A 22,950-nucleotide genomic window follows, 5' to 3' on the forward strand; every position below is an offset into this window, starting at 1 on the left:
TCCCTGACTCAGCCTCTTCCCTGGCTCAGCCTCTTCCCTGGGCCAGCCTCTTCCCTGGCTCAGCCTCTTCCCTGGCTCAGCCTCTTCCCTGGCTCAGCCTCTTCCCTGGCTCAGCCTCTTCCCTGGCTCAGCCTCTTCCCTAGGTCAACCTCTTCCCTGGCTCAGCCTCTTCCCTGGGCCGGCCTCTTCCCTGGCTCGGCCTCTTCCGTGCTTTCTTTTCTTCTTGGTTTCACATGTTCCCAGCCTCACCCATGAAGCAACTCAAAGGCTGAGAGTAGTTGGATTAAATTAGAAGAATCTGTTATTCCATATACTGTGAGCAGACCGTGACAAGCCTTGGGCTCAGTTTGCTGTGGTCATCTGACCCTCAGCTCTACCCTGCTCCCCCGTAATAGACTCAGGGTCTAGAACAGTTGGGTGCAAGGGTATAACAGTAGAATATGAGGAGACACCAGATCGTGCACTGTGTGTCCCATGCTACATTTCGGCAGGCTAGGCTATCGCTAACTTCTTGACGGCATTAGAGGAGTGGGCACTCAGTGAGCAATATGACAGCAGCCAGCAGATGCGCTCTGATGTGGCCTCCCAGGGCCACACGCATCGTCTTTAGAGGCCCTCAACGAAAGGTCCGTGCACTTGTCTTGGGCAGCTGATGTGTCTGGAGGAAGTTGCGAAACTGCTGTGGTCAGTCAGAAGATTGAAGTATGTAAAATTCTTCAAAAGAGTCATTCTGTATAAGTACTTTTCTGCCACTTCCTGGTTCTGGAGTAGTCTGGCGTGCAGAAGTATGACCCATCCCAAAGCAGCTCAGTGACCTAAGGAGCAGCCAGCTGGCTGCCCCTTGCTCCCCTGACCGAGCATCCATGCCGGCACATAGAAAGGACAACCTTGTGTTCTTGTGTGCTCCAGGGTAACTCCAACAACATCGCCACCATCGACATCTCAGCAGGCTTTGTGGGCTTAGACACCTACATGGAAGTCCCAGCTGCACTGCTCACAGTTTTTGGAACATATGTGGGGCCTGTGCTCTGGGCCAGCCACCTTGTTTACTTCCTGAGTTCAGAAGCGAACAAGTAAGTCACTTACTTTGTCTTTCAGAACAAATGTAATTGCAGATTGTCTATTCTTAAGAATAATAACATTATTTTACATTCAAGGCATTTGAACCTTTTTGATGATTTTCTCTTCCTTAGATAAGAGATGTAGTTCGTGGCTCAAAGGCTTGAGTCAGGTCTGAGGGACTCTGTTGACCAGGTTTAAGATTTTCAGTTCAAATCATACAACAAGAAAAACCCATAAAGAAAGCCATGTAACAAAACCAGAGGAGGAACAGAGCCAGACACCAACTGGCAAAGGCAGAATGTGAGGTCATTGGGGTCAGCAGGAGAAGCCTGGAGGCGCCCACAGCAAGGCGCACTCTTCTAAGCTCAGTAGGGAAGTGGGAGCCGGGATGGGCATCTGCAGACTCAGCCTGAGGCACTGGGTGCGCCTTCTTCCACGAGGAGGGCACCAGGCAGTGGCTCCTGCCGACCCGGGAAGCATGTGCTAGGAGCAGTTGCTGGCTGTACAGGTTCTGAGTCAGTGAGCAGCTGGCCTGCTGCCTGTTCACACAGCTGACGGATGAGTAGTACAAGGTGGGACACAAAGAAATTCAGGGACAAGTGAGCGCCACCCTCCGCCTGGGCCTCTAGGCTCGTGTGCCCTCCAGCAACATGGAGGCTCTCCCCGGGGTCCAGCTTGCTCGAGGTTGCCACTGTTACTGTAGGTATAGCTCTCCAGGCCTGACCAGCCCGCCCCAGCCTGCCTCTGTCGGCTTTCTCTGCAGTACTCCACTATCTCATTTTTGCTTCTAGCTGTTGGTTTCTGTGTTGTTCCTCTTGGAAAGAAGGCTTCCTGAGAGGCTCACAGCCCTACTACTAGGCATATATTCCTAGACCCAACTAGTGCCCACTTACTTCTCGGTATTCCTAAATCAGAAAGTGGCCCTCCTTCTGTGAGGCTGGACCTGCCTCTCACACATCAGATGGACACAGCTCTCAGCCAGAACCTTGTGTATCCTAGGCTTAGAAGTGCAGTTGGGCTTCCTAGTCCCCATTCCCCCTGCAGCTCGTGCTGTGAGGACTTCAGGGGTGACCCTCTTGGGACATCTCCAGGCCTCTGCTGACCGCAGTGACCCTTGTCCCCGCCACTGTCGCTTGTGGTTCTGTTTCTCTGGCCTTATTCTGTAGCTTCTTTCGTGATTATGTTCTCAGTTGTTCATGCTGGTGGCCCTGGGGCTCTCCTCGACTCTAGACTCAATCTCTGACCCCTGTTGGCACCTCCATGGAAGGGACTCAGCAAGGCCAAGACTAGAAGACACACCAGCTCACTGGTTCTGCGTCTCCCTCAGCTAAAGATGCTCAGGCACTGACTGCCTCAGCTGAAGATGCTCAGGCACTGACTGCCTCAGCTGAAGATGCTCAGGCACTGACTGCCTCAGCTGAAGATGCTCAGGCACTGACGACCTCTGCTAAAGATGCTCAGGCACTGACTGCCTCAGCTAAAGATGCTCAGGCACTGACGACCTCTGCTGAAGATGCTCAGACACTGACTGCCTCAGCTGAAGATGCTCAGGCATTGACTGCCTCAGCTAAAGATGCTCAGGCATTGACTGCCTCAGCTGAAGATGCTCAGGCATTGACTGCCTCAGCTGAAGATGCTCAGGCACTGACGACTGAGCAGTCTCAAGCTGGATGAGAGCCTACAGTGGCCTTGGCCAGAAAGAAGAGCATCCTCCTCTGTAGAACACTGTTGTGCAGAGAAGCAGAAACCTCCTATAGCTGATGCTTCTACTCAGACAAAAGAACATTGTTCAGTCAGACTGTAAACTTCCAGAGGACAGGGATGCCTGAACTTCACGTGTAGGTGTTCCACACTTGCACTTTGAGGCCGTCTGTAGACAGTCCCTTTGAAGTTATACAACCCAAAGGTGGTTTAACAATACAGTCTGGAGCCAGAGTCTGGAAGTTGTGGTTGATATGAGCTGCCTGCTCGCAACAGTGCAGAAATCTCACGCTGATGGCATAGGCACAATATGCACAAGATTCTACATGAATAATACTAAAAACTATCCCACAAGGCAGTGCCATGTGGAAACCCATTGTGCCATGTACTATCGGGTAAAAAGGAAGGTCCATTTGGTAGGTCATAGGCTCAGCATGGACGCCCGTTTGTGCTGAGTACTAAGTGATTGGTATACTGGTACACTGTTCACGAGGCAGCTGCAGTCACTTGGGATGTGACAAGATGCCCTTGTCCTCCTCCAGGTGCCGAGCAGGGACTAGTAGTTCAAGCATGAGGAGGAAAGCAAGGGAGGATGGGGCTTCTGCATGGAAGGGTCAAGTGTGGAAGGGCAGGTGGAGAGCGAGACAGGTGGGAAGCCAGTGAAGAGAGAGCTTAGCTCAGCCGTCCACCAGAGACAGGTCTGACGCGCAGAGACGGCCTCTTCTCTTTTGGCCACTGAGTCGATCTTGGTGCCCAAACCCTGGATAATGAGCATGGAAGTCAGGATGTTTGGGGAGGATGCCCTAGGTGGCACCTGGTGGAGTTGCCCGTACAGAACGCTTTCACCCAGGTGTGTGCAGTACACAAAGAACCGTGTGCACACACTTGTCACTGTCCTCTGAGTACACACCCGCAAGGCATGCGCTGCATTCAGACACATCACCCAACCATGGGAACCCCTCTCTTGCTTTTAAACCATCAGTACAAGCATTACATAAAATACATTTTATTCTTGTGAGTCTGTAATAATTCTAGATTTGTAAGTTCCACGGTCTCAGCTTCCTCCATAGCCTTTGATCACTCTGAAAGGACCTGTGTGCATCCTACTAACTCCCTATCACAAGCTCTGACTTCGCTGCCTCACCTGTGACCCTTTGATGAGCTATCGCTTACCTGTCTGTGGCCTTTCTGGCACATTCAGTTTACATTACTGCCTAGTTTCTCTGGAGCATGGCCTCCACTGGTCGCAAGGCAACTTTGACTGTGTACACGTGTAAGTGATGGGTACAGGACCCAAGGATGGAGACAAGAACTTCTGACATAAGGCAATGACATTTAGATATGCAGTGTGGTAACTAGCCCAGCTCCACAGGGCACGGGCTCCTGTGGCTTACGAGGTTTAGAAGCGTGTCTAAGGGCAACAGGCCAGATGTGCCCTTCTCACTACGTTTGCTGATTTGTTCTTCTTGCTTTCTGTATTTTATGAATTTGTTAGGTTTACCACTCTTTTCTAAAGGCATAATTCCTAGTCTTAATTTGTATTACATTTATTTATTTGGTAGTGGTGGTACATGTGTGTGTGTGTGTGTGTGTGTGTGTGTGTGTGTGTGTGTGTGTGTGTGTGTGTGTTTTGTGTGTGACACACATACAGGTCAGAAGACAACTTATAAGACTGTTAGGCTTGGCAGCCTGTCTACCCACTGAGCCATCTTTCAGCCTAGTTTTATCTTTCCTTGAACACCTGTAGGACAGTTAGCATCGTGCCCAGTGACTGAACAAGTACGCAGAGGAGACTGTGGTGCATACTAGTGCAGAGGGAGGATGCGCATTGTTGTTTTGGAACTAGAAGTGTGAGTGCAGTGTCCTGTGGCGCGCCCTGACACGTGTTTTCTATTTTGTCAATAGTGGTTCAGCACTGAGCCGAGCTTGCTTCTGCTATGCACTCGTTTGCTCTGTTCCAGTTGCCACGTACATTGTCCTGGTGACCTCTCTGCGCTATCACTTGTTCATATGGAGTGTGTTTTCTCCAAAGCTTCTCTATGAAGGCGTGCACCTGCTCGTCACGGCTGCCGTCTGCGCAGTATTCACTGCCACCGACCAGACTCGCCACACAAGGCCTTAGGTGGGGACAGACTCTTGGGGCTGGTCTACTTTTCAGTCACCGCTTGCACCGTGGATTTGATATTGAAGCTGCCCCCATGCAGGATTATTCTAAGGGAGAAAAAGGGATGTGAAGCCTCTGAAATTAGTGGATAACTTAATTTCACTTGGATTTAAATTAAGTAGATTAATAAAAGATCACTTTATAAACTTATGAATCAGATTTTCCCTATTGACAATCACTCTGAAATTTCAGGAGTTTTAATTCTTCTGACTGAATTGTGAATATGTATGCTTAAATTGATGGAATAAAAGGTTTTGGGAGGAGGTGTGTCTGCCACAGGGGCTACGTCAAAGCCCTCTCACTCCTAAGGACTCTTATTAATCAAAGGCTCCAGAGCATCTCGGCTTATGTGAATTCTGTTTATCAATGTTGGTAGCATTTGAAATAAAAACTAAATAATTTCAAAACATTATTCATTTAAAAATAATCTGTTGGAGGGCAAGGTAGAACATACTTGCGTAATTCCAGGACTCAAGAAGGCAGAACCAAGAATAATTATGATTTCCTGACTGGCTGCATAGGATGACCTTGTTTCAAGCCTCCCCAACCCCAATAAAAACTATTGCATATCAGTTTAATAGAATAACTATTTGTTTTGTTTTGTTTTGTTTTGTTTATGGTTTTTTTGAGACAGGGTTTCTCTGTGTAGCCTTGGCTGTCCTGGACTCACTTTGTAGACCAGGCTGGCCTTGAACTCACAGCGATCCACCTGCCTCTGCCTCCTGAGTGCTGGGATTAAAGGTGTGCACCACCACGCCCAGCTTAGAATAACTATGTTTTTAAAGCAAATGTTTAAAAAGAAAAATGGCATTGTTTTTATGTTTTTTTGCAAATGTGTTAAATGACACTCAATTGAAGGTAACTGAAATCTATGTTTGACCTGTTGTAATTAATTTGTGTTTGAAAAATAAGCCAACCAACCTCACTCAGATCTGTAGTTGGAAGAGTGAGAGTGTGTCTTAGTGCCTGTGCTTTGAAATAAAAGCAAAAACTGGCAAGTGGCATGTAGGGCTTTGTTGTTGTTACTTGGACCGGATCCCCGTGGCCTAAGTTGGCCTCTGATGTTTGATCGTGCTTAGCCTCCCGAGTGTTAGGATTACAGGTGTGTTCACTATGCCTGGTTCAGCCGTTGCCTCTTCCAAGTCAGTTGGACCTGAAAGGGGGAGGAAGATTGTCTGTGTGTGCAGGTTAAACTGGGTCTTCTTTTTCAGTTTAAACATACTTCAGTTGCGTCACTTAACAGGCCCATCCGGGAGCTGGTAGAATTGCTTCTGCATCATGGACTGCTGACACAAAACTGACCCACCAGGCAGGCTGTGCCCCGATACAGTAGGGGCAGGAACGCCGAGCAAGACCTAGCCATTTTATGGCTGCCTGTGACGCCTCTGCTGCACCTGCTGTGGACCTGCTCGAAAGCCCGTGGCCAGAGAGACAACCTGCTAGTGTTTTGAAAAATGGGTATGTTATCACAGTGTCCACTAAGTGCTGTGTTCGCACCCACAGCTTAGGGCTGGCAGCGGTTAATGCAGAGACTTACAACTAGTCAACGTGTGTAGGATAATTGACTGCTGAGTGCTCAGTCCTAAATGAACTGTCTGTCTGTCACGTGCACACACACACACACACGCACACACATGCACACACACGCACGCACACGCACACACGCGCACACACACAGAGTAACATTGTGGAAACAGAGGAAGAAGGCAGCGCAGGGGCTAGAGGATGGGGGCCGTGGTAAGCTCTGGCTTCTAGACAGGACGTGGCTGCTGCACTCATGAGCCGTAGCAGCTCTGCCTGCCTAAGACCTGTACAGACTTTAGCTCCTGACATTCTAGCATAAGCGGGGAAGGGCAGTTGGGGTGCCACCCCTAGCAGAGGAGCTGTTGTCAGCTAATGCGGCTGGAGGAAGAATCATTTTCTTTAGAGGCAGAGCCACTGCTAAGTTGCCCATGACCTAGTAAATAGCCGTGCACATAGAAGCAACCCTAGTTAAACTATTATTAGGGGGAAACAAGAAAGGAGGAGGATGCGTTGGGAAGAAGCGTTCTAGAGGACGGAGGAGTGGTGTGAGAGAGGAGGAGAGGGTAAAATCATCAAAAGTGCATTATGGAGATGTATGAAATTACCAAAGATTAAATACAATATTTTAAAAGTTTAAGTTATGGTAAGTCTGTGTGTATATATATACTAAAGTATACTATAGCTTGTGAGTATAAAAAAGGAAAAGAAAAATATACAATATATTTGCTTTCATAAAAAATTATAGTTTCATTATCTACTTTCTAGAGGAAGCAAATAAGATAATTTTTTTGTTGTTTAGACATTAAAAGTTATTAGATACTTCAATGAAAACAGGCGGCGTAACCCAGTGACATCAGCTCTTGGCTGTTTTCTTTTGTGAAGTGCTAGGGGTCAAACTCCAGACATTGCCCATGGCAGGTGAGCAGCCAGACCTCTAGACAGCCCCTCAAGGCCAGGGCCTGGGGGAGCACCGGGGTAAACCAAGAGGTGGGGGTGGCCCAGCAGGGCCCTGCGGCTGGCTCGGCTAGGCTAGCTGGCTGTCTCCACCTCTCCCTCCTCTCTGTCAGTCTTTCAAGATCAGCCTTCCTAAAAGACCCATCTAACTTCCTCAAGTCTTTCTGCACCTGGTGTCTTACGAGGACCGAGGACCGGGCCGACCATCCCCCTGTGGGTGCAGTGGACCCCGCCCCCTCCCCGTCAGGCAGGCGTCCTCCTCCTTTGATGCTGTGGATCATGGCATGTTTCTCATATTTCTGCTTTTTCAATCACTTCACCTAACCCAAGACTTTAGGAAATAATAGCATGGAAGAAAGTTCATTTTCAGGTATAAAAGGAGAGCGAATTCTGGCAGGAGGAAAAAGGTAGGTGGAAAAAAATACAAATAGTAGCCAGGCGGTGGTGGCGTACACCTTTAATCCCAGCACTCGGAGGCAGAGGCAGGTGAATCGCTGTGAGTTCGAGGCCAGGACAGCCAAGGCTACACAGAGAAACCCTGTCTCGAAAAACCAAAAAAGAAAAAAAATGCAAATAGTTTTGGTTTTTTTCTGATTTTTTTTCAGTGTAGTAAAGAGGAAACAAACACATACGTCAGTTGTCCTTTCACACACCGTGGACACACCCTGCATCCGTGTCCTGGTGAGCAGTGATACACAGGACGCCGGTGAAGCTGGTGTGGCGGCTCAGGCCCGTAACACCAGCGCTTGAGAGGTTGATGTAGAACAATCAAAAGCTAATTTGCTTTTAAAGATACTTTTTTACAGGTTATGTGTCAGTGTGTGTGTCTGCTTGTGGGTTTGTGCGTGTGAGAGCAAGTGCCTGAGGAGACTGCTGCTGTTAGATCCCTGAGCTGCACTGACAGAAGGTTGTTAGCCGTCTGATGCGGGCGCTGGGGTTGGACCCAGGTCCTCGGAGCCTTTTCTCCAGCCCCGGTCAAAATCTTTTCTTTTCTTTTCTTTTTGTTTTTCTTTTCTCTTTCTTTCTCTCTTTTCTGAGATAAGATCTCTTGGCACACCTGGAACTTGTTCTGTAGACCAGGCTGGCCTAAAATCATAGCAACCAGAAGCTCTTTATTAGAAACCAGCTGTTATTAACAGTTTGTGGTAAGGGGTGGTGTGGGGGTGTGGGGGGGTGGGTGGGGGGGGGTGGGGGGTGGGAGGAATACATAACTGTTAGATCCATTTGTCATGAAATTTACCATAAAGCTGAACTGAAGGTGAACCCAAACAGATAAAATACAAAATTTAGAGAAAATTCAGGATTTAATCTTTAAATTTTGCTTCCATAGTATAATTTATTTTGATTACTTTCTTAGCATATAACATCGTTTCTGTTGTGACGTCTTACAGATGTGTATTATCGTGCTTCCCTCCCATCCCCTCCTATTGCTCCATTTTCTTACCCAAAAATAATCTCCTTTCTTCATTCATGTCAACAAAAATAACTTAAAAATAAAGGTCTTAACGACTGGGGTCCCACAGACCTTCCCCAGCACAGCACGGTGTTGCCATGGCTCTTGATTCTCCCTCAGAACTTGATGGTAAGACACCATTGCTGATGACGCCACATACTAGAGTCATAAACAGGGAAAAATCAAGTGTCACTGACATGAAAGTTTTATCCTTACTGCTAGCTTTCATGGTGCTGGAAGGTGCTATGCCTGCTACCAAAGGAGAAAAGTAATTATCAGTCTCACCTGGCTGTGAGCCCAGATGGCTACAGTAATGACTAGTCTGGCTAGATAGGCCCCCTGGTGCACAATGGTATGAACGTTACAGGGACAGGCAACCAACCATGTTCTGACTAGTTCTAAGGCCTACTCCACAAGAAGAAACCCATACCTGGTACCATTAATGAGGCCAGGAACCTGTGGCTAGGCAGGTCACAGTCCTTAAAGGAGGATTTACTACTACTGTTTTGCTAAATGGACAGTGTTAAAACAACTTGTGATAACTTACTGCTATACCCGTAGATCAACACCCACAGAGAAGCTACTTGTGGTCGATGGCAGTTACCACAGAAACTCACAACCGCTCAGCATGCAGGGAACAAGACTGCAGAGTGCTCAGCCCTAAATGGGACATCTGCGTCATAGCCCTCTCCCCAAAGTCTTCATGGACTAGGGGGTGGGGGTCAGCCCAAGCCAGATGAAATCCAAACATGGGGGACAGAAGGTGGGCCCCAGATCCCGCCAGTAGCTGAGGGTTAAGAACTGATAGGAGAGGGAGAGTCAACTTCTTTTAATGGTGTCACCCTGGTAGGTCAGCCATACTCCAAAGCAGGACCCACTCCGAAGAAGAGTTGGGCAGCACAAGTTAGACTCAATGGGTTGGTTTTTTTTTTTTTTTTTAAGCAGAGTAGGGGAAGAGCTGGGCGTGGTGGCACACACCTGTAATCCCAGCACTCGGGAGGAGGAGGCAGGCAGATCGCTGTGAGTTCAAGGCCAGCCTGATACACAAAGCGAGTCCTGGACAGCCAAGGCTACACAAAGAAGACCTGTCTCTAGCCACCCCACCCCCAAAAAAATAGAGGGGGGAAAAACAAAATGCCAGGAGGTTGAGTGGTAAGGGAAGTAAGTATGGCTGGGAGGAGCTGGGGTGAATGTAATCAAAAGATACTGTATAAAAAGTTGGGGCCTGGCTGGGTGTACCCTGTCTCGGGGGATGGGGGGTGGATTGGGCGCCTAGAGAGATGGCTCAGTGGTTAAGACCTTTGGCTGCTCTTCCAGAAGACCCAGCACCGACATGGAAGTTTATAACTGTAACTCCAGTTCCAGAGGATTGTGCTCTCTTCTGCCCTTTGTGAACCCAGCATGCATGTAGTGTGCAGGCATACATGCAGGCAAAACACCTGTGCACATAAAATAAAAATAAATGAATTAAAAATACGGAAATTTGCAAATACTTAAAATATTTTTAAAAATCAGGCCTTTGGCAATTTTCTCATGAATACCGTCACTGGAGACTAAATTGTACTTTTTTATTATTCTGTATAAATACACAATAATGTTCACGTCTGATAAGTAAAGGGGTGGAGGGATGGCTAAGTCAGTGCAAGCAGGAGAGCCTGAGTTTAACCCTTGTAAAAGCACCTCACATGGCGGTGCAAATCTGTAAACCCACTGGGGAGGGGGAAGCAGGCTCTCTGGGGTTGCCCTCTAGTCAGTCTAGCCTGACTGATGAGTGTCAGGCCAATATGAGACCCTGTCTGAAAGGAAGTGGACAGCCTGCCCAAGGATGACACCCAGGATCATCTTTGGCCTCCATATGCATGTACATAGTCCATATTCATGTGGACCACAGAAACATGCATGCATGTGCATGTGTACACACACACACACACACACACACACACACACACACACACACACACACACACACACACCCCAAAAACCAAAAACATTGAACCCAGGCAGTGGTGGCACACATGGATCTCTGTGAGGCCAGCCTGGTCTACAGAGTGAGTTCCAGGACAGCCAAGGCTACACAGTGAAACTCTTGTCTCAGAAAAACAAAACAAAAACCATTGATAGAACTCAAACTCAATACCTGTTTCTGATTAACAACAATCATGATAAAATGCAGCAAGCGGAAGTCAGAAGAAACTTCCTTAATTTGGTTTAAAGTATCTATTGAGAATCCCAACAAATCCATCAAGATCACTAACCGCAGAGACTTTGCGCCTGCATCCCCAAGCCTTCTCTACTCAGGTGGTGTAGATTCTAGCAAGAGTGGTGAGATCAGGAAATACACCGAGGGTTAGGAAAGCAAGAAGCAACCATCGCTACTAATAGGTGGTGGGGAATCAGAAGATTACTGGCAAAAAAAAAAAAAAAAAAACCTTCAGTAAATCTCCTTACAGAATCCGCTTATCAATGAGATCATTGATAGTCTTCAAGCCAGCACCAAGAAAATAGAAAATGTAACAATGACCTGAACACCTGCAGGCACACCCATGGAAAGATGAAGAATTTGAGGTGTCGGAAGGCATTCTACCCGCAGTCGCCCGAGGCCCGCTCAGGTCCAGGTTGTCTGGACGGAGCACCGTGAGGTGGAAGACAATCGTATTTCTGTAGGGCTGGGCCAGGAGCACTGAGAACATTTGAACATAGAATAATATTGGATTTCATTAGCAGAAAGTAAAGGAGAACATGGCATAAACATGGAGAATTGTGCTACAAACAGCTTAGAAATAGTATTTCCTAATAAAAGTGACAAGGTCACAAATGACGCACACATGCCTACAGACACACACATAGGCACCTGATTGTGGAGGATAAAATGAGAGATGTGCTCATATTATAAGCAACAACAACAACAAAATCTGTAAATGGAGTAAAGGCCGAAGTAAAACAACAACAAAAACCTGAGTTCACAAGAAAGGAAACTTCAGGATCAAGAATCAGGAGCATGCTGGGCGGTGGTGGCGCACGCCTTTAATCCCAGCACTCGGGAGGCAGAGGCAGGTGGATCGCTGTGAGTTCCAGGTGAATCCAGGACAGCCAAGGCTACACAGAGAGACCCTGTCTCGAAAAGCAAAACAGGAAGAAAAAATAATAATAAAGAACCAGGAACGTTTCCTAAGAACAATACAGAAGCAGATTCCTTAAAGAAAAGATTAACAAATGTGACTCCATTTTGCCAAATTGGCAGCTGAGGGACGGTGGTGATGCCTGCCTTTAGCCCCAGCTCTTAGAAGGCAGAGGCAATGAGTTCAAGGCCAGCCTGGTCTATAGAGCGAGGTTCAGGACAGCCAGGGCTACACGGTAAAACCTTGTCTCAAAAACCAAACAAAAAAGACAGCTGTACATGAGACAGGTGTCTTTAAACCCTCGCTAATGCCGTCTATCCCGGCGCAGACATGTTGGAGAGTGGAGGGGACCTAACCCTGAGGCCTCATTGCAGGAGTGACGTTATTGTTGAGATGCGTTAAGGTGTGGGTTTTACCAGGTATAGGATGTAAGCTAATTATTACAGTTAGATATTCCACATTGCCATATGAGTACACAGTGGGTAAGTTGTTATGTTGTTGTGGGTTGGGTTCCTGGTAACAGCACATTGGCCTCTTGCTGGCTTGTCTTTCTTCCTTCTCCCATGGAACAAAACGTCATGAAGGCCCTCCGCAGTACCTGGTACCTTGATCTGGGATTTCCTAGTCTCCAGAAGCATGGCTTAGTTGATCTGTCACAGCAATAGGAACTAGACTGAGACAAATAGTATATAGAAAACAGGACGAGGCTTGAATGATAAATGCCCCCATGGGCTCATGTATTTAAACATCGGGAAGGCTACGGAACCTGCAGAAGGTGGAACCTTTGTGGAGGAAACATGTCACTGAAGGCAGGCTTTAAGGGTTCCTGCCCCCCTCCCCCATCTCCCCCTTTTCTTCCCTCTCACCTTCCTGTGACCAGCCAGCTGTGTGTTCTCACTACCACACCACGCCATGCGGCCCTGCCGTTATGCACTCTACTGCCCTGGTACTCTTCCTTAATTTGCTTTTTGATTGTGATTTATTTTTATCACAGCAGCAACAGAAAAAAAGATGTAACAAATACAGAAACATCTGTACTAAACCAGAAGCCTTATTCATCAAGTGGAAAGAGGAGAAGCAATTCTTTGAAGGCTGGAAGAGCATAAAGCACACCGAATGCTCAGTAAAGACACTGAGGACAACAAGGTAGCATTTCACAGCACCCGACAAAATGGCAGAATTGCTGAGACCAGGGTCACCGACTGCCCAGGGAGGTAGGAAATACCCTTTCCTGTGTGTGTCTATGGAGAAAGCTCCGCTGCATAGCAATCCTGCAGTGCCCGGTGGAGCCAAACTGTACACGCCCTGACCCTCAGCTCAGCTGAGATCCAGAAGAAGGCTTGACTGCAAGCAAGACCACCAACAGGTATCTCTGTTTCCTGTTGCTATGACAAAATGCCTAAGACTAGATATTTTTATGTAGGAAAATGGTTTCTTTGCTGGGTTTTGCAGACTGGAGCATGGTACTAACATCTAGGCTCTGGTAAGGACTTTGTGACTGCATCGTAATGTGGCAGATGGCTTCACGGTAGGTAAGCAGACAAAAGAAAGAGGTCTCGTGGCAAAGCACGTCTTGATAGATGACTATGCAAAGTGATCACTAATCCCTCCCAGGGGCAAGAGATCCCCTAATGATTGTCTGTGCTCTAGCCTCGCCTCTTAAAAGTCACATCACCAAGGACCAAGTTTCTAACTGAAAGACACTAACCACATCCAACTCACAATGATTATCTACAGCTTCTCACGTCGTCTTACTGAGGTCCTTAAGATTGTTTTGAATGCCTTGTGAAGCAATTTAATAAATTTCCAGTTATTTCGAGTTAGTTACCCAAGAATTAATGCATTCCTTTCAAGTGTCAGCCAGTATTCTGTTAAGAATTTTTGCCAGGTGTGGTGGTATGTGCCTTTGATAACAGCACTTGGGAGGCAGAGGCAGGTGGATCTCTGTGAGTTCGAGGCCAGCCTGGTCTACAAAGTGAGTCTAGGACAGCCAAGGCTACACAGAGAAACTCTGCCTAGAGAAACAAAATAAAGCAAAACAACAACAATTTTTTTTTTTGCAATGGGCTAGGAAGATGGCTCAGCAGTAAAAGCTCTTGCCAAGCCGGGTGTGGCGGCACACGCCTTTAATCCCAGCACACGGGAGGCAGAGGCAGGTGGATCACTGGGAGTTCCAGGCCAACCTGGTCTACAAAGCGAGTCCAGGACAGCCAAGGCTACACAGAGGAACTCTGTCTCAAAAAACAAAACAAAAAACAAAGCTCTTGCCAAGAAAGCAAAAGAGCCAGAATTCAGATCCAATCCCATGTAAATGCCAGGTGGGCATGGCAGTCTGCCTGCCATCTCATCCTTGTAAGGAGACAGGAGATCTCTGAAGCCCACTGCCTTGCAAGACTCTGCCTCAAAGAACAGGGTAAGAGAGTGATTGAAGATTCCCAATATCAACCTTAGGCTTCCACATGTGCATGTACATATGTGTACCCATACACGAATGCATGCATGCATATGCACAAATACACATGTAAAAGAAAATAATTTTTGTGTTCATGAGTTGTACAAGTGCGCAGTTTCTTGTGATGACTTTATTACGCTTTGCTATGCAGGCAGTGCTACCCTCGAAGAGCATCCTAGGTAGTGTTCCCCATTCTGAGATGCTGAAGAAAATCAAACTCAGTCTCTCTCATAACACACAATGTTTCTGTGAGCTCCAGCTCTGTGGAGGACTTTACCCACACCCCAGGCAAGCCATCGCGTCTGCAGCAGGCATCTGCAGAGTGTCCTCTGATTCAGTTCCACACTGGCACCATCTGCTCGGAGACCTGCAGCTCTCACAGGTCAGGGCTCACTTCCAAACTGTCCTATTCCTGGCACAAATGCCAAGCCCTAGTCTACTTTACCAGGGTTTCTGACAGACCAGCTGTAAAGCAAATGTATTAGTCTGTTTCCAGCTGCTATGACAAAATGCCAGGGCTTAAGAGATGACTCAGTAAGTAAGAGCACTTAACAGCCCTTGTGAGGAATTATATTCAATTCCCAACACTCACATTGAGTGGGCTCACAACTGCCTGTAACTTGATTCCAGGAAATCTCACACCCCCTTCTGACCTCTACAGGCACTTGCATGCACATGGTTCATGCAGGCACACACATAAACACGTGCGTAAAACCTGAGGCTAGATACTTTACAAACAAAGGGGTTTATTTAGCCTAGTCATGGAGGTTAAAGGGTAGGATGCCTCATCTCTCTGAGGCTCCTAGCAGATGGCCCTACAACAGTGGAAGTGCAAGACCGGTCACACGGTGAGACACGAAGCAGAAGGCACAGAGGAGCCACTTTTGCTCTTCAGTGATTGCTCACTCTGTGGGAACTAGCTCACTCTGCAAGGCCAGCATCAACCCTCTTTATCCTGCAGTAAACCACCTGCCTTTTAAAAATTTCATCACCATCTTAATGCTGCTATTTTGGGGATAAAGCTTCTAATACATGAACCTTCAGGGGGTGCATTTAAGCTATATCCAAACCCCACACCACTGACTATAATAGTGAAAATGGAACATTTATTTAGTTAGTTAATTAGTTTTGTTTTTTGTTTTTCGAGACAGCATTTCTCTATGCTATCTTGGCCATCCTGGACTCGCTTTGTAGACCAGGCTGGCCTCGAACTCACAGGGACAGGGATCCACCTGCCTCTGTCTCGCCAGTGTTGGGATTAAAGGCGTGCGCCACCACACCCAGGGAAAATGGAATTTTTAAAAGGTGGAGCCCAAGCACTTCAATGTCAGGAAAAGCGAACCAGGTTTAACGTATTGGCTGTTGTAAGTGAATCTCAGAAACATGGTAAGAGCTAAAAGGCATATTCACAAAAACTAAATACAGTAATGTTTATGTAGAACTTTTAAATGTGCAAAAGAACACAACATACTATGGATGGGGACAGGTGGAACCGTATACTACAAAAAAAACCCAAAACCCAATACCCAGGCTTCGGGATTGTGTTAACCACTGTTCCGCTGCTGTGAGGACACTGCGACAAAGGCAGCTCATGTAAAGGGAGGCATTTAATTAGGAGCTTCCTTAACGTTTTAGAAGCTTGTTCTATTATTATCATGGCAGGGAGCATGGCAACGGGCATGACAGGCATTGTGCTGGGGACATAGCTGAGAGCCAAAGCAAGAACCTGGGCCTAGAATGGGCTTTTGACACCTCCCAGCCCAGTGACACACTTCCTTCACCAAGACCACACCTCCCACCCCCAGTGACACACTTCCTTCACCAAGACCACACCTCCCACCCCCAGTGACACACTTCCTTCACCAAGACCACACCTCCTAGTCCTATCAAAGAGTTCCACTCCCTGGTAACTATGCATTCAAAATATATGAGCCTATGGAGGCCTCTCTCTCTCTCTCTCTCTCTCTCTCTCTCTCTCTCTCTCTCTCTCCTCATCATCATCATCATCATCATCATCATCATCATTAGCAGGGTTCCTCTGTATAACAGAGCCCTGGATATCCTGGACTCATTTTTTGTAGACCAGGCTGGCCTTGAACTCAGAGAGATCCACCTACCTCTGCTAGGATTAAAGGGGTGTGCCACCATGCCCAGCGTATGGGGGCCATACTTTGTTTGTTTGTTTGTTTGTTTTGGCACAGGGTTTCTCTGTGTAGCTTTCCCTATCCTGGACTCCCTTTGTAGACCAGGCTGGCCTCGAACTCACATTGACTCGCCTACCTCTGCCTCCTGAGTGCTGGGATTAAAGGCGTGCGCCACCGCGCCTGGCTATGGGGGCCATTCTTGTTCAAACTACCCCAATGGTAAGCTCCTATGTTTGATTAGTTGGTGGAACTGTTTGAGAAGGACTAGGAGGTGTGTCCTTGTTGGAGGAGGTGTGTCACCGGGGGCGGGCTGGGAGGTTTCAAAACTCTTACCATTCCGTTAGCCTTCTCTGCCTCACCCCTGCAGATGAGATTGGAGCTCCCAGCTCCAGCTCCATTGCCACGCCTGCCTGACTAGGGCCGTGCTCCCCCACTATGGTGACTATGGACTCACCCTCTGAAGCTCTGAGCCCTCAGCAACTCTTTTCTTCTTTAAGTTGTCTTGGTTGTGTTGTGTCGTCACAGCAATAAAAAGGTAACTAAGACAGGGGTGGCCCAGCAGCTTCAGATAATTGGTATCTCAGAGGGCAGAATTAGGGAAGGGCTCTGGACATTCTTCTAAGTTTATGTAGGAATAAAATAATTAAAATTAAAATCAAGAGAAGATGGACTGAGATGGAGGAAAATTTTGAAATCAAAATTTAAATATTTTCTTCTCCAATTTTTATTTTTTTTTAGTTTAAAATTTTGTGCTGTAATTTTGGTGACTGTAAGTAGGGCTCAACCTGTAGATGTATTTGTGGCATACTATGCTCCAAATTTGCCCTAATTTTCAATACAAGAAGCATGTAGAAAGAGGTTGTTTATTCTCAGCTCAGAGGCTGTCAACACTACTATCCAGGCCTCAAGGGTTTGAAATATGGTTTTGTCTAGACTGAAGTGTGTTCAAGATGCAAAGCCCAAACAGATTCTTTGAAACAAAGACCCTGAAATCTCTTATTTCTCCCATGGCCTTGGATTAGGGAGCGGCTACTGCAGAGACAGTGACCACCTAGGAGTGCCAGAGCCAGCCCACAGCCGCTGGTGAAGTGGATGCACACCATCAGAAGTGTCCTACAGGGGTGTCAGGCTGCCTGGAAGCGGGTTTGGGCCTCATTGGAAAAGGGTGAGAGAAGGGTGTATTTGGAGCCATGAGGAACCTTGACCAAGTGATGAGCAGATAGCTGAACATGTCTTCAAGAATAGTCAAGACTATCCTACTGTCTACCCTCAATATGGGCTGTAAAACCTCTCTCTCTCTCTCTCTCTCTCTCTCTCTCTCTCTCTCTCTCTCTCTCTCTCTCTCACACACACACACACACACACACACACACACACACAAAGCCAAGCCTGAATTCTACCTTGACCCAGGTCTCAGGAAGACCACTGACCTCCTCTGTGTTTCTGGGGGAGTGCTAACCAAGCACAGAAGAGTCTTCTCTGCTCTTCTTCCCCCCTGAAAGTGGTTGTTTCCAGGACTAAGACCTGGTCACACACCCGCATGTGTGTCCTTAAGACCCATTAGCCTTGGTGGCCTGATGCAGGCCCCACCCTCGTCCCAGCTACATCTACACCTGGATCAGGTGATGAGCAGTCAAAGCCATGGCCGTTTGTGCCTAGACATGCTTTTGTCTCCAGAGAACCATGAGGTGCTTCAGGGTGGGCCCGCCAGAGCTCTGAGCTTGGCGCCACCCTGCAGCAGCGTGAGTAGGTGGCTGCACAGCGGCAGCTGAGCTTCAGTGTGGGAGAGGCAAAGTCACGCATTTAAGGGAAAAAATAACCTGAATTACATTTTAAAAAGCAGGAGGGGCTGTCCCAGGCAGGCCCCCGCAGCCCCTCCTCCTCCGGGGTAGTTCCTGTTCCTAGGGAAGGATGGGGGGGGGGCTGCAGGGCGGGGGGGGGGGGGCTGCAGGGCGGGGGGGGGGGCTGCAGGGCGGGGGGGGGGGGGCTGCAGCAAAGGAAAATTGAGGACATGAGAATGCAGAGGCGACCTCTGCTGGGAAGGCGCTGGGGGTTAGCCGGAGGGGAGACCTTCCAAGGTCCTACGAAGAACAGTTTGGGAGGTAGGGTTTTGAAGGTCTTGGTAGGACAAGAAGGGAGACCTAAGGAATTAATGCATCACCTCTTCCATAGAGGCTCTAGGACCCCTGGCTGTGGCCGCTGGAAACAAGGCTCTTGTCCAGACCGCGCCCTCTGAAGGCTGTAGGACAGGCTTTCTGGAAGAAGGAGTGATAAGCACCAGCCTGGGCTGTAAAAGTACTCACTTATTTGTGGCACACTTAAAAAAAAAAAACTTGCAAATAAGACAAATGTAAGAAATTTTCAGAAAGCTTCCCCCTGCCCCTGCCTCTGCAATTACTTTGGCTGTTTCATCTTTTTTCTTCAGGCTGTTCATATGGCATGGGTTTTCAGATCAATGAACACACGTGTGTGCTTGGCCTTGTTGCCCAAGGCTGGGACAATTTCCTTCATGCCTGCACCCAAAACCTCAGAAGCTGGCTGCTCCTACTCCTGGAAGGAAAGGATGCTTCCCTGCGGAGGCACTCAGCCCAGTTCCACAGAGAGGAAAGCAAATGCCCATTGCCTGTGCTGACCGTGGTCACCTCTACACTCCCACACCAACACTGAATCTGCACACAGTAAGTACCCCACAAGTGCTGTCCATGAATAAATAAAAGTGGGTGCTGCCAACAACAAAATCCCCCAAGACCATTAAGCAGCTAAGAGCACCCAGGAAGTCCATCCCTCTAGCCACCCATTTCTGTCCGTTAGCCCCACCCATTTCTGTCCATTAGCCCCACCCATTTCTGTCCGTTAGCCCCACCCATTTCTGTCCGTTAGCCCCACCCATTTCTGTCCGTTAGCCCCACCCATTTCTGTCCGTTAGCCCCACCCATGCTTCCAACCAACACCCACATCCTACCATGCATCCTACTTCCTAGATGTTATTATAGGCGTGCTATTGTGTGAATTCTACCATATGACAGTTAGCAAGAATATTCTAGATACACGGCCAGTTCTGCTAACACAGAGCAAAGGAGGCCAGGCCTGTCACACAGGTTCAGGGCTAGTCAAATATCTGGCAAGGGTCTTGGCCGTTTCTACCTAAGAGGGAGTAGCTGCTGTGAGTGCCCTAGGCTGGGGTGGAGGTGGACATGAGGAGATAGTCGGCCCCTGAGGAGGCATGCTCGGTCTGTATTAGAGCAAAGTGTACGCGTTTCCAGGATGAAGAGCTTGAAATGGTACTTGGAGTTGAACAAGGGGCAACAGGGGAAGAGCTGGACATAGGAGGCTTGACACAAGCTCAGGAATCCTACTCAGGAAAGGCTGGGCCATGGTCGGCCTGCTGTAACATAGGGACCTCATCTCTTCCTCCTTGAGTTTGCCAGGAGTCCCTAAGTTCCTCTGTCTTCTTTCTGAAGTCAACAGATGTCAACAGTGTCAGGGCCTCAAAGAACACGTGAGATAAATGGTCCTGATGCTGCTGTTTATCATCTCTGCTTCTACTACTGCATCCTCCTTCCTCCCCACATACCTGCTCTCACCTCGGTAGTCTCCTCTCCTCCCTAACACCTGCCCTCATAGAGAAAGATAAAAATGGCCCTCTTAAAACACCATCAAAGCTCAGCCGCAGCCACAGCCCACTATCTCTGTCCACTCCTCAGCCTCCTGGCACTGTGAATCATCCTTTGCCCCAGATGCCCACATCTGATGACAGGCCAATCCTCCACATGGCCTTACCTCATACACACTATAGGCCCTTTATTTTCCAGAAACAGCACTGTAGGTCCTCACGCCTGTTGGGTCACTGCATTCCCCATCGGAAACCTGCATCAGTTCTTCCTCTCCCCAGGCAAACCATTGCCAAGGAAGCAACATGATATGACAACCTTTCAGGAAAATGTTGCCTCCGGAGTAGAGACAAATGTTGGGCAGTGGTGTCACACACCTTTAATCCCAGAGCTCAGGAAACATAGGAAGGTGCGTCTCTGTGAGTTCGAGACCAACCTGGTCTACAGGTCAAGGTTGAGGACAGCCAGGCATACAAAGAGAGAAACCATGTCTCACAAAAAAAAAGAAAGAAAGAAAGAAAGAAAGAAAGAAAGAAAGAAAGAAAACAAAATAGAAAAAGGGGATGAAGGAAAAGGTCCCTGTGTGACTCATCAGAAACTACTTCAAAGAAAAAATCTCAGCCTTCGTGTGGCCCTATCAGGAACAATATGGTTGTGACGAGCTACAGCCTTCTCCCTCCCTGATTGGCTCTTTCCCTCCCCATAGTCGGCCATGAACAGAAACTGACCAGAAAAGCATCAATTTTGTGGAGTATCCTGTGTTTTAAAAGAGATTTTATTGATCCAACGGTGACATTCCATTGAGGATCAATGGCTGATAAGCTGAAATATTACAAGATCAGGAATTCTCTGAGAGAAACCCACAAGTATAAAATATAAAGCACAGAGAGTAAGCACACCGTGTTGAGCATACCTGCCACAGGCCTGCGGCCATGACTACCCTCCTAGCCAAAGAGCCTTCATCTTTGGATGTTAGTCTATTCCTGCTTTCCAAAGAGCACCCTGCTGCCCTTGCTGACTCTGTCTAGTCGCTCCACACTGCTGCTGTCTGTAACTCTGGCTTAACTGTGTGAGGCCTCAGGAAGGGGCTAGACTCTGTAGGTCAGGGAAGATTGGTGTGGGGGACCATGGGAAAGCCATCATCCTGCTGAGTAGGGTGCACCCATACCCTTCGCCTATGCTTTATAAGTAAGCTCAGTAAGCGCATCGGTTCCCCAGAGTGAACTTTTGTGGAATCGTACTTCAGTTTGTTGCTAGGACTTTAAGAGGAGGAGACGATGGTTTGCACCATCCTCTGTCTGGGACGGAGGTTCAGCCGCGGAAGCACCAGGCTTCTCCTGTCACTCCAGGAGCTGCTCAGGAGTCAGTTCTGAGAATATAAGGGTAGTTGTTTCCTACTGTCCTAAATTAATTTCTTCCTTTTGGGATTTTTTTTTCTTCCTGTTGATTAGGCAATAAACTAAGCTGTGACCCTGGGCCCCTGGAAGTGACACCTGTTGACATGAGACTGCAGCATGGCTCTCAGATGGAGCAGGTGCATAAGCCAGTAGTTCTGAATTATATGTGCTTATTTCTCATAAGGTCTCTGCCATTTATTACTTTCCCTGGGATCATAGTGAGAAGAAATTCCGTGGGGGTGGTGATGACTTCTGGGGGACACTGTAGGACGAGCCCATGTTCACAGGAAGGTGCAAAGTGGTCAGCACTAGAGTTGCGTGCTGCAGGCTCTCAACAGCGTGTATGGAGCCTGGGGATTCGCCCTGACAGCCCAACCCTTGCCCAGACCCCAGAACATCCCACCACGAACTCACTGAGAACTTGACACTGGAGAGGGTCCTGTCTGTCTGCCTGCTCCCACTTAGACACGGCCTCAGAGGCTCCTGCATGCTCACCCTGAGACAATCCTGCATCTGGGGATGGTGATACAAGACCGGGGTCCCACAGCCACCCACAAAGTCGGGGGTGCATGCCACTCTGTCTCAGATGCTTAGACTTTGCTTATTTGGCCTGGCCTTCAAACATACAAGAGACCATATGTGCATGTTCATGCAGGCGTTCACATGTGTGTGTGCATTCATTAGTGAGTGCGAACACTTTTGTACCCATTACTGTACGCAAAGGTACTCGTGTTCCGTTGTGTGCTGTGTGTGCCTGGTGTGTACACTCATGTACATATCCATGTGTGCATATGGACTCAGGGTTTCCTCCTTCACTGTGTCTAGGAAAGTGTTAATTACCAGCACTTTGAAATTCACAGCCAATCGTTTGGCTGGTTAAATGGTTGTTAAGTGATTACTTAATTGAATTTCCATCCAAAGGCTCAGTTGTGTAGTATTGTTTCATGTCACTCAGAACATCCTTCCGAGGCACAGTACCAGTGTCCACTGATTTCATAATAAAACACGGCTTGTCTGGCAGTTTCTCTGCCCAAATACATGCCATGTCCTAGCCCCTTAAAACTAAACCCCAGCCTCAAGGACAGTGAGCTTCTCCCGCTGAATAAATAATGCATTATAAACAATACTAGCATGTTAAAAACACTAAGATGTGTTTGTGTCTAATTTTGGAAGAAAAGTCAAGAAGTGACTTATTTTCCAAGAAACACTAAGAATCAGCTTTGAACAACTACTTAAAGCTTCGGGAAAGAAGAATGGACATGAGTGAAACTGCTGTGAGTTTGAGTTCGGAGCGGGGCGTAACAGCCTCGAGATCCTCTCTCTAGTCCACATTCCCTGAGAGCTGCTCTTTGTAGGAAACCAACTTTAA

At 47.8% G+C, this 22,950-nt stretch overlaps 1 protein-coding gene across 9 annotated transcripts in view; it reads left to right on the forward strand.

Moving 5' to 3' along the window:
- PIGG (phosphatidylinositol glycan anchor biosynthesis class G (EMM blood group)) overlaps positions 1-21,764 on the forward strand; it is a 62,835-nt gene extending 41,071 nt beyond the window's left edge. Inside the window, exons 12-17 of one of the 9 annotated variants that reach the window (XR_014774871.1) lie at positions 910-1,073; positions 12,972-13,343; positions 16,941-17,108; positions 17,596-17,738; positions 18,999-19,251; positions 20,386-21,764. Coding sequence is in view for 4 of the 9 variants with exons in the window: in XM_084758756.1 (XP_084614882.1) it covers positions 910-1,073; positions 4,669-4,885 (381 nt within the window). In the remaining 5 variants the exon portion in view is untranslated. Of the gene's footprint in view, positions 1-909; positions 1,074-2,252; positions 2,996-4,668; positions 5,936-12,971; positions 14,922-16,940; positions 17,739-18,998; positions 19,252-20,385 lie in introns of those variants that run through there. The other 8 variants (XR_014774868.1, XR_014774869.1, XR_014774870.1 and 5 more) reach the window with 8 other exon arrangements.
- The last annotated feature ends 1,186 nt before the right edge of the window (positions 21,765-22,950 follow it).

Source organism: Acomys minous (genome assembly GCF_964271855.1).
Source record: "Acomys minous genome assembly, chromosome: 15".
Classification (NCBI taxonomy): domain Eukaryota; kingdom Metazoa; phylum Chordata; class Mammalia; order Rodentia; family Muridae; genus Acomys; species Acomys minous.